Source organism: Hemitrygon akajei, chromosome 2 (assembly GCF_048418815.1).
Source record: "Hemitrygon akajei chromosome 2, sHemAka1.3, whole genome shotgun sequence".
Classification (NCBI taxonomy): domain Eukaryota; kingdom Metazoa; phylum Chordata; class Chondrichthyes; order Myliobatiformes; family Dasyatidae; genus Hemitrygon; species Hemitrygon akajei.
In genome coordinates this window covers 67803394-67815818 of record NC_133125.1, presented here as the reverse complement: position 1 = coordinate 67815818, position 12425 = coordinate 67803394, and the positions used below count along the sequence as shown (strand labels likewise).

The 12425-nt window shown below is 45.4% G+C and overlaps 1 protein-coding gene across 1 annotated transcript in view; it reads left to right on the top strand.

Annotated features, from left to right (window-relative positions):
• The first annotated feature begins 6469 nt into the window (after positions 1-6469).
• The window catches only part of noa1 (nitric oxide associated 1), a 42176-nt gene continuing 36220 nt past the window's right edge, over positions 6470-12425 (top strand). Inside the window, exon 1 of the mRNA XM_073024491.1 lies at positions 6470-7645. Within this exon, the coding sequence (XP_072880592.1) occupies positions 6499-7645 (1147 nt within the window). The 5' untranslated portion in view covers positions 6470-6498. The remainder of the gene's footprint in view (positions 7646-12425) is intronic.

The window sequence follows — 12425 nt, the reverse complement described above, 5'->3', positions numbered from 1 at the left end:
CTGAGAAGGTGCTCGGGAAGTTTAATGGTCTGAGGGTGGATAAATCTCCTGGACCTGATGGAATGCACCCTCGGGTTCTGAAGGAAGTAGCTAGAGAGAGCAGAGACATTAACAATGATCTTTCAAGAATCGCTAGATTCTGGCATTGTACCGGATGACTGGAAAATTGCAAATGTTACTTCGCTATTTAAGAAGGGTGGGAGGCAGCAGAAAAGAAACTATTGACCTGTTTGCCTGATATCAGTGGTTGGGAAGTTGTTGGAATTGATTGTTAGGGATGACATTACAGAGTACCTGGAGGCACATGACAAGATAGGCCAAGGCCAGCATGGTTTCCTGAAAGGAAAATCCTGCCTGACTAACCTACTACAATTCTTTTGAGGAAATTACAAGCAGCGTAGACAAAGGAGATGCAGTAGACGTGGTGTACTTGGATTTTCAGAAGGCCTTTGACAAGGTGCTGTACATGAGGCTGCTTAGCAAGATAAGAGCTCATGGAATTACAGGGGAGTTACTAGCATGAGTGGAGCATTGGCTGATCGGTAGGAAAATAAGAGTGGGAATAAAGGGATCTTATTCTGGCTGACTACTGGTTACCAGTGGAGTTCCACTGGGGTCAGTGTTGGGACTGCTGCTTTTTATGATGTATGTCAATGATTTGGACTATAGGATTAATGGATTTGTGGCTAAATTTGCCAATGATACAAACATAGGTGGAGGAGTAGTAGTGCTGAGGAAACAGAGAGCCTGCAGAGAGACTTAGATAGTTTAAGGGAATGGGCAAAGTGGCAAATGAAATACAATGTTGGGAAGTGTATGGTCATGCACTTTGGTGGAAGAAGTAAATGGACAGACTATTATTTAGTTGGGGAGAGAATTCAAAATGCAGAGATGCAAAGGGACTTGTGAGTCCTTGTGCAGGATACCCTAAAGATTAACGTCCAGGTTGAGTTGGTGGTGAATGCAACAATGGCATTCATTTCTACAGGTATAGAATATAAGTGCAGGGATGTGATGTTGAGGCTCTATAAGGCACTCATGAGACCACACTTGGAGTATTGTGTGCAGTTTTGGGCTCCTTATTTTAGAAAGGATATACTGACATTGAAGAGGGTTCAGAGAAGATTCACAAGAATGATTCCAGGAATGGAAGGGTTACTGTAGGATGAGAGGGCACGATTTCAGGATTGAAGGACATCCATTTAGAACTGAGATGCAGAGAAATTACTTTAGTCAGAAGGTGGTAAATCCATGGAATTTGTTACCACGAGTGGCTGTTGAGGCCAATTCATTGGGTGTATTTAAGGCAGAGATAGGTTCTTGATTAGCCAGGGCATCAAAGAGTACAGGGTAAAGGCAGGGAAGTGGGGATGACAGGAAGAATTGGATCAGCCCATGATTGAATGGTGGAACAGACTCGATGGGCTGAATGGCCTACTTCTGCTCCTATATTTTATGGTCTAACAGAACTGTGAGATTTGTCCTCTCGCAGGCAGCCACAAAAGGAAGAAACACCATGGAACCCGTTCAAGAAAACATCACCCATAGCACAAACCAAATGAACAAATTCAGCAAATAGCGACCCATAGAATAGCAAACATCAAACCAGGAGTCCAGTAGTATTCAGTTTATTTCAGTTCAACGCTGCATTGTTGGCCCACTACAGGCTGCAGAGCCATTCTTTACCAAAGTGCCCAGTCTGCAGCAATTGCCCTGATCAAACTGCTCAAGAACAGCAAAAAAAAAGGTTACCAGAATGCAGAAACACATGCAACATGAACCTCAAAGTCCCTCAAAACAAACCTACAGCCTCTCCAGTCATTCCTTGCAACATGGATTGCAAGACTCCTGCACATTCCACTGGCAGAAGGTAGAAAATGGATGTCAAAAGGGCAATGTTACAATATTCATGGGGGACTTCAATATGCGCATAGAGAAGGAAAATCAGGTTGGTGCTGGATCCCAAGAAAGGAAACTTCTAGAATACCTGCAAGATGGTTTTTATAGAAATCTTGTAGTTGAACCCACTGGGAGATCAGCTATTCTGGATTGGCTTTGTGCAATGAACTGGAATTGATTAGAGAGCTTATGATAAGAGAACCCTGAGGGGAAAGTAATCGTAATACAATAGAATTCACCCTGCAACTTGAGAAGGAAAAGGATTAGTCTAATGTATTGTTACACACACGCAACCCTGTAAAAGTATCAGCAGCAATAGAACACCCCGGAGTCTGGTTTTGCTGTTCTATTAGAAAACACTGTTCTATTAGTAACTACGTAATATAGTAACTTAAACCAGGTAAATCAAGAGTTAATGGTGTTATGCATATATACATGTAAATAAAGTTCCCAAACTTATTCAAGCTCAGGTGGCAAGAGTTACCATCTTACGATGGTATGTAAGAAAAGTTCAGTTCAGATGCACGGGATTGAAGTGAGAGAGAGATACTTGTAATCTGAATAAACAGGTGTCGTCGATCCTCCTCGATGTCCTCCAAATCTTCCAAGTCAGCCAAGTGTGACCAACTTAAGAGCGCTGTCTTCAAGTGATAATCTACCAACGCAGGCAAGGGTTAGACATACCGGTAGATTCCACAGGGTCGCCCTTTACACGCACTAATAGTCACGATTGATTCCTCTTAATTAATCCTCAGCCCCACCCTCTGTGGGTACTTAAAAGTTCAGTGGAAATATCCACTACCAGCCTTCATGCATCTGTGTCCTGTGAAACAAGCAGTGACGCTCGTTTAAATATCATTGTGCTGAACATCAGCTGTCCATCATATCTCTCTCTCTCTCTCTCTCACTCACAAGCTGCTGGCACTGTCTCTCTCTCTGTCTTACAGATATGGTTCTTAAAGACAGTCCATAATGAGTAAAGATTCCATCACAGTATCAGTATTACAGTCGAGTAAAGATAATTACAGAAGCATGAGAGAGGAGTTGGCAGAAATTATTGGAAAAGAACACTGGCAGAGATGATGGTAGAGCAGCAATGACTGGAATTTCTGGATGCGATTCAGAAGGCACAGGATATATACATCCTAAAGAGAAAGAAGTCTTCTAAAGGCAAGATAACACAACCATAGCTAACCAGGGAAGTCAATGCCAACATAAAAGCTAAAGAGAGGAGCGTACAATAGAGCAAAAATTAATAGGAAATTAGAGGATTGGGAAGCTTTTAAAAAACCCCAGAAGGCAACTAAAGAAGTCATTAAGAAGGAAAAGATGGAATACAAAAGTAGTCAATAATATTCAAGGATACCAAAGGTTTCTTCAAATACACAAAGTGTAAGAGAGTTGAGAGTAGGCTGCTGGGAAATGATGCTGGAGAGGTTGTAATGAGGGACAAGAAAATGCCAGATTGAGTATTTTGCATGTCCTCAATGTGGAGGACACCAGCAGTATGCTGGAAGTTCAAGAGTGTCAGGGGATAGAGGTGTGTGAAGTTGCCATTACTAGGGAGAAGGTTCTTGGGAAACTGAAAGGTCTGAAAGTAGATAAGTCACCTGGACCAGAGGGTATACACACCAGGGTTCTGAAAGAGGTGGCTGAAGAGATTGTAGAGATGTTAGTAATGATTGTTCAAGAATCATTTGATTCTGGCATGGTTCTGAAGGAATAGAAAATTGCAAATGTCTTTTCACTCTTCAAGAAAGGCAGAAGAAAATTATGAGCCAGTTAGTTTGATCTCATTGGTTAGGAAAATATTGGAGTCGATTGTTAAGGATATGGTTTCAGGGTACTTGGAGGCATATGATAAAATAGGCCATAGTCAGCATAGTTTCCTCAAGGGAAAATCTTGCCTGGCAAATTTGTTGGAATTCTTTGAAGAAATAACATGCAGGATAAAGGAGAATTGGTGGATATTGTGCACTTGGATTTTAAAAAGGCCTTTGACAAGATGCCACACATGAGGCTGTTTAACAAGTTGAGCCCATGGTATTACAGGAAAAATACTAGCATGGATAAAGCAGTGGCTGATTGGCAGGAGGCAAAGAGTGGAAATAAAGGGAGCTTTTTCTGGCTGGCTGCCAGTGACTAGTGGTGTTCCACAGGGTTCTGAGTTGGGACCACTTCCTTTTACATTATACAATATGTCAATGACAGCAGGATTTAAATATCTCCTTATCCGAGGAGAGCTGGGACTCAGTTCTCAAATCGGTTAACTCAACCTCTCTTTGTGCTCGCCATTGCCTTTTACAGTTTAAGATTGTTCATAGAGCCCATATGTCTAAATCTAAACTATCTCGATTCTACCCTGGCATTAGTCCGCTCTGTGATAAATGCAAGAGGGGCGTGGCCTCTCTCATCCATATGTACTGGTTCTGTCCTAGCTTGGAGAAATTCTGGAAAGATGTCTTCACTACATTATCGGGTATTCTGAATCAGCACCTAGAACCTAACCCCTTAATTGCTCTGTTCGGTTTTTGGGGCGAGACAGATTTATGTCTGGGTCCGACCAAATGCCGAATACTATCCTTTGCCTCCCTCCTGGCTAGACGCTTGATCCTCCTTAGATGGAGAGATGTTGCCCCACCCACTCATGCGCAATGGCTTAACGACATTATGGCCTGCTTGGACCTTGAAAAATTCATTATTCAGTTCTCAATTCGGATCTAAAGTTCCATAAGATCTGGGGGCCTTTTATCAAGTACTTTCATAACCTTCCTCTTGACTAGGGTTTTTTTTTTCTTCTTCTTTTCGGTCCCTTGCTTTCAGCTCCCTTTTTTTTTCTGGTAGTAGGCATTATTATCCTCTGTTGCTAAGTGTATTCACAGTCTGGGAGTTTGACTGTCCTGACTTATACTCTTTATATTGTGTGGTGGTTGGTCTGGAGTTGTTGTTTTTTTCTTGTGTTGTGGGGCTTGGGGAGGACACTAAGCTCACTTGTCTTTAATTTAGGTGCTTTTTTGTTAAATTCTCTTCCTTTGTAGCATATTGTTATTGTATGCTCGATTTTGCACTGTATTAATGCTCCTCATTGGGATTTGGGGTTTTTAATTTTGTAAAATGTTTTGAAAAACTAATAAAAAAATAAAAAAATAAAAATATGTCAATGACTTGGATCATGGAATAGATAGCTTTGTGGCAAATTTTGCAGACAATACGAAGATAGGTGGAGGGGCAGGTTGTTTTGAGGAAGTAGAGAAACAACAGAAGGACTTAGACCGATTAGGAGAATGGGCAAAAAAGATGGAATACGGTGTCATGAAGTATATGGTCATACACTTAAAGAGAAGAAATCAGAGAGTAGACTATTTTCTAAATGGAGAGAAAATTCCAAAATGCGAGGTGCAAAGGGACTTGGGAGTCCTTGTGCAAAGGTTATTTTGCAGGTTGAGTGGTGAGGAAAGCAAATGTGACGATAGCATTCATTTCGAGACGACTAGATTATAAAAGCAAGGATGTAATTTTGAGGCTTTATAAGTCACTGGTGAAGCCTTGCTTGGAGTATTGTGAGCAGTTTTGGGTCCCTTACCTAGGAAAGGATGTGTTGATATTTGAGAGGATTCAAAGGAGCTTCACAAAAATTGAAAGGCTTGTCATATGAAGAACATTTGATGGCTCAGGGTCTCTACTCACTGGAATTCAGAAGAATGAGGGGTGACCTCATTGAAACCCAATGAGAATTTTTTTTAGCCAAAAGGGCTGAATTTGTGGAAATCGTTGCCACAAGTGGCTGTGGAGGCCAAGTCACTGGGTATACTTAAGGCAGTGGTTGATAGATTCTTGATTGGTCAGGGCATGAAGGGATAAAGGGAGAAGGTAGGAGATTGGGGCTGAGAGGGAAAATGATCAACCATGGTGTAATGGCGGAGTAAATTCAGTGGGCAAAATGGCCATATTCTGCTCCTATATCTTACGGACTACAGCTAGCAAGCAGGAGAGGAAAAGCGATCAAGCACAGGCAGACAGTGCCAAACACCTGCCCATCCTCCGCTCTCATCCTTGTCGACTTCAACCTTGGTCAACGCCTCAATTGGAGAGAAGCAATAAGGTCGCTCGTGGGCTTGTGCACCAGTCTCCAGACTTTCAGGTAATGACATTAATAGTGGCAATTATTACCATTGCCATCAGTATCCTTGGCGTCATTATGAACTAGAAACTCACCAGGACAAGTCAAATAAATATCATGGCACTAATGCCCTTCCGGTAAATACAAGATGCAAGTCAGGAATATGTTTGAATGCAATAGCAAACACACTTAAGCAGTTCTTTAACTTTCAAGGTGGGTGATTAATGGCCACATTTCAAAATTTTATTGCTTCCACGACTAACACATAGTAACTGCTAGTGTGGACCACCCGTAAAATGTACAGACTACACCAAGTCCTGCAGAACTTGGACGGGCTGCATGCAAATGCCAACGACCCTGACTTAGTGTATGACTGCGCTGCGGCGGCTCGAAGCGACAGCCGGATAGCTCTTCGCACGGAGACTGGGAATTACGCACACGTCCCCTAGGAGGCGACCTACGCGAGCGCCGGTGCGGGAATGGCGCGATCGCTGGGCCGCCGGGTTTTCCGCTGGGCCGCGCACGCCCGAGCGCTGTCAGGCTTGCGGCGAGTGGCGGGCATCAAGTTCGGATACACGGCGGTGGAGCTGGGGAAGCCGGAGGAGATGGTGTTCGCGGAGTACGCGGCCGAAACGGAAGACGAGGATGAGGTTTTGACCCAAGCACGGGCGCTCGTTGCTCAGGCGGCACCGGCGGAAAGCCGCGAGGTCGCCCCCTTACTCGGGGCGCTGCGCCGCCAACTGCTCGCCTTAGAAGCGTTGAAGCCGGCCAGGGGAGTAGAGGCTCAGAAGCCTGCACGGAGTGCCGAGCCAGTGGTGACCGATCCGAGCTTCCCGCCGCCCGAACTCCCGTCCAAGAAGAAGCGGCGGCAACGGTGCCAAGCGGGAGTGGAGGCGGCCCCAGCCCCAGCCCCGCGTGGGGAACACCGGTTATACGGCACCGCAGACCCGCTGCAGCAGCCCAGCTACTGCCCGTGCTCAGGCTGCGGCGCCATGCTGCATTGCACCGACCCCTCGCTGGCCGGCTATCTACCGAGCGAGAAGTACAAGCAGCTGGTGGCGGTCGGTGCGGCCGCTCTGCGACGCGCTGTGTGCCAGCGCTGCTTCCTCCTCGTCCACCACCAGAAGGCCCTGGAGGTGCAGGTGCCGCTCGCCGATTACCAGCGCATGATGGGGAGGGTCGGCCGGCACAAAGCCCTGGTGCTCTACATGCTGGACCTACTTGACCTGAGCAGCGGCTGCGGGCTGATCGCCGACTTGTTGCCTTTGTTGAGCGAGCACAACAGTGTGCTGGTGTTGGCTAATAAGACCGACCTGATTCCGGCCGACAACCCCCGCTACTTGCAGAGACTCCGGCGCCAGGTGCTCCAGCTGTGCAGTCAAGCCGGTTTGTGGGCCGAGCCTCAAAGCAAAGGAGACGTGCACCTCATCAGCGCCAAGACCGGCTATGGCATCGAGACATTAATTTCCCGTTTGCAGAGCACTTGGAAATTTCAGGGGGACGTCTACCTGGTCGGCGGCACCAACGTGGGCAAATCCACCCTCTTCAACACCCTTATCCATTCGGATTACTGCAAGTCCAAAGCCTCCGATGTCATCCAGAGAGCCACAGTGTCCCGCTGGCCGGGTAAGTTGAGCAGCTTCCAATGAAAAGAGGAACATGCTAAAAGTGACCAGGCAATATCTCAGAAATCGTTAACTTTTCAGGCCAATGACAATGTAACACATGCATATATAACAACTACTGAAGCCCAGACAGGTGGATGTGGAGGTGAGTCCTAAAGGAAAAATCAGTGAGGAGCAAAAATGATTAAAGGATCAAAAGATTTGATAATGTACAATAATAGGGAGTGATATGGAACAAAACGGGAGAGTTAACACAAAATACTTGAACTTTGAAAGGTCTTCAACCTGAAGGTTGACTGTTCCTCTTTCTACAGAGGCTGCTTAACCTGCTCGATTTTTCAGCAGTTTTTATTTTTATTTCAGATTTCTGGCATTTGCAGTTTAATTGATTTTCTTGGTCATAGAGCAGGGGAACAGGCCATTCTGCCCCACTCATCCATGTTGACACAAGAGACTGCAGATGCTGGACATATGCAACACACCTAAATATGCCTGACTCACTGAATTCATTCATGCTGATTGTTACCAGTGATCTAGTCATAGCCCTCCATGTACTTGTCTAGATAGTTTTTAAACATTGCTAATGTGCCTGCCTCAACCATCTGGCATCTCATTTCAGATATGCACCACATTTTGTGTATGAGCCTCCCCCCCCCCCCCCCCCCCGCAGAATAAAGACTGCTTTTACCCTATCTCATTATCTTAATATACCTCTATCAGAACAATTTTCAGTCTCTTAAACTCCTGAAAGTAAAATCTACACAAACTCACTTTGTAACGCAGGCCTCCAAGACCAGGTAATATTCTGGTAAATCTTTTCTGTACTCATTCTAGTTTAAGAATATCATTAAGGGTGATCAAAACAGTATACAACACTCCCAAGTGTAGCCTCATCAACATAACTTCCCAACTCCTGTACACAGTACCACTGACTGATGAACAACTGCATGCCAAACACTTCACTGACAATCTGTGATGCCACTGTCATCGAACTCTGCACTTGCACTCCTCGAGCCCTATCATTCACAGTATATGTCCAACCCTGGTTTGATCTCCCAGATTCAATATCACAGTTATCTGAGTTGAAAGCCCTTTGCCAATTTTCAGACCACATACTTTACCTCTGTAATTTTGCATAGCCTTCTACAGTGCCTACAGCACCAGCTGCTTTTGTATCATCCACAGATTCACTAATTGTACCTTGTGCATTCACTAACAAATAATTTATATAAATTATATTAAAAAAACAAAGGTTCTAGCACTGACCCCTGTGGCACACTGCTAGATACAGGCATCCAGTCTGAGAAGTAACCTTTGAGCATCACCCCGTCACTGAGTCAATGCTGAACCCAATCAGCCATCTGCCCCTGGATGCAGTGGAATCGAAGCATCAAGACGAGTGTGCAATGATGGAGCTTGGAAAAGGCCTAGCTAAACATCCACTGCTCTACCTGACTGCACCCCAGGAGATTTGTCAGACATAACATCCCATGCCCAAAGCTGTGCTGACTCCCAAATCAATCCCTGGATCTCCAAATGTTTGTAGATCCTGCCCTCAAGCAACTTACTACTGATGTCAGATTCAACAACCTTAAAAAAGGATCTTGTGCTTTCCTGTGTATATAAGGAATGAACTCTTCTCTGGCTTCCAGCTGGGTACAGGTAGAAAAAATGGTGGCAGCAGAACATTGCTTTCGCAATGGCCATAGTATTGACTTTGACGGCAAAAAACTACTGTGCCGCACCGGTGGATTTTGAGACCACCTGGTAAAGGATTTTAACAAAGACAAAAGTCTCACTCTAAGAACTGAAATTTGATGGTACCCACACTAGATACTAGCTACAGTCCTCCAGAATCTTACCTACAGCCTGAGAAAGCAAAAACTCTGCAAGCGCCTCCACAATTTTTCCTCTAGTTTACAACCATAGAACATTACAGCACAAAAACAGGCCTTTTGGCCCTTCTTGGCTGTGCCAAACCATTTTTCTGCCTAGTCCCACTGACCTGCACCTGGGCCATATCCCTCCATACCCCTCTCATCCATATAGTTTCTTGTAGGTCCAAGAATGTACCACATCAGGCCTTGGGGAGTTATCCACCCTAATGAAATTAAAGTCTCCCAATACCTCCTCCCTGTTAATTTGGATGTGACTAGATTAGAAAATGAAAAAAAAATGCAAATGCTGGAAATAAGAAATTATCCTGAAGGCATCTAGAAGATTTACCAAAGAAATGTATTAATTTCAGCAGGTGAGCAATTGCTCAGGAAGTATTGGCCAATCCACTGAACTCTCAGTTCTGCGCTGATCGTGGCATATAGAAAAGGTCACATGAAATGCCCTCTCTTTTGGTGATAACTTTGTTTTACAGATAATTGACACAACTGTCTCCTTTAATTTGTTGAATGGACTCGTGTCACCCAGCACTTCAGAGAAACCATTCTAGGATTCCCTGTTAATCCTGTTGGGAAAAGGGAATTAGAACATATGAATCAGAAGTAGGTTATGCACATCACAGAAATAGACCCCTTAGCTCACCATGTCTATTCTGACCACTTTGTTGATCCATACTAATTCCATTTTCCCACGTTAGGACCTTGTCTCTTGTCTGGAAAAACACCTCTTGAGTGTAATAATTATTTCTGATTCCACTATATTCTCAGGCAGTGCTTCTAGTTTTCAGATTATTCACTGAGGTTCAGATTTATCCTGGGTACATGGAAACATACAATGAAACATGTCTTTTGCATTAACAATGTTTGAGGATGTGTTGGGGGCAGCCTGCAAGTGTTGCCACATATTCCAGCGCCAACATAGCATGTCCACATTTCTCAGAAAAGCAACAAAACAACCCCTTTCATCCAGAATACAGAGAAAGGTAGTGGGTTTGTTGGTTTATTTAAGCAGTGGTGGGGGACATCAGCTGGCTAAAACTGTAAGACTGCTTGACCTATATGGTACTGCCTGACTTCTGTGCAGTACTGTAGTAGTTTTCTGTGTTGCACTCTACTGCTGCCATGAAAAAGAAACAAATTTTGTGACATACGTGAGTGATGATAAACCTGGTTCTGATATGGGTCTCTATTGTGGACTGAGATTGGGAAGCGGGCAAGAAGAGGGGAATCATGGTTGGGAAAAGGAGAGGAGAGGGAGTTGAGAAACACTAGACAGGCATTCAGTAATGATCAATAAAACAATTGCTTAGAATCAAATGACCTTACTTGGTGTCTGAGGGCTGGGTTTGTCTACCCCTACGCCTCCCCTGGAACTCCTCTGCCCCCCATTCCACAACCCTCTGCCCCCGTTCCACACCCCTCCGCCCCCTGGTCCACACCCCTCCCATGGCGCGCCACCCTCGTGGTTCACAAACATCCTTTGACCCCGCCAGATTTACAAACTCGCTCTCCGCACCACATTGACAAATACAGTAAGCACTGTGTGAGATTCTGGTTCCATCTGGCATTCATCTCTTTCTAAAGTTTTGTTTACATAATCAGATCCCAGCACTGCTGGCTCTTTTTGTTCCTGCTTATCACCCTCCAGCAACTGCCTTCAACTTTCACCCTCCCCTCCTCCTACTTTGCTGCATCAGCCATTAATTTTTTAAAATCTTCCCACCCTGTCTCTTGCAAAAATCTTATCCCCTTCTCACAATTCCTCCGTCTCCACCGCATTTGCTCTCAGGATGAGGCTTTTCATTCCAGGATGAAGATGTCTTCCTTTTTTAAACAAAGGGGCTTCCCTACTTCCACCATCAACTCTGCTCTCAAACGCATCTCTCCCATTTCCCGCACATCTGTCCTCACCCCATCTGCCCACCACCCCACTTGGGATAGGGTTCCCCTTGTCCTCACCTACCACCCCACCAGCCTCCAGGTCCAATGTATAATTCTCCATAACTTCTGCCACTTCCAACGGGATCCAACTACCAAGCACATCTTTCCCTCCCCCCCCCCCTTTCTGCTTTCCGCAGGGATCGCTCCCTATGCAACTCCCTTGTCCACTCGTCCCCCCATCCCTTCCCACCGATCTCCCTCCTGGCACTTATCTTTGTAAGCAGAACAAGTGCTACACCTGCCCTTCCACTTCCTCCTTTACCACCATTCAGGGGCCCAGACAGTCCTTTCAGGTGAGGCAACACTTCAACTGTGAGTCGGCTGGTGTGGTATACTGCGTCCAGTGCTCCTGGTGTGGCCTTTTATATATTGGTGAGACCTGACGCAGACTGGGAGACCGTTTCGCTGAACACCTACGCTCGGTCCGCCAGGAAAAGCTGGATCTCCCAGTGGCCACACATTTTAATTCCACGTCCCATTCCCATTCTGATATGTCTATCCTGGCCTCTACTATCAAGATGAAGCCACACTCAGGTTGGAGGAACAACACCTTATATACTGGCTGGGTAGCCTCCAACCTGATGGCATGAACATTGACTACTCTAACTTCTGTTAATGCCCCTCCTCCCCTTCTTACCCCATCCCTAACATATTTAGTTGTTTTTTTCTCTCTCTCTCTGCCTATCACTCTGCCTGTTCTCCATCTCCCTCTGGTGCTTCCCCCACTTCTTTCTCCTGAGGCCTCCCGTCCCATGATCCTTTCCCTTCTCCAGCTCTGTATCACTTTCGCCAATCATCTTTCCAGCTCTTAGCTTCATCCCACCCCCTCCGGTCTTCTCCTATCATTTCGCATTTCCCCCTCCCCCCACTACTTTCAAATCTCTTACTATCTTTCCTTTCAGTTGGTGCTGACGGAGGGTCTCGGCCTGAAACGTCGACAGTGCT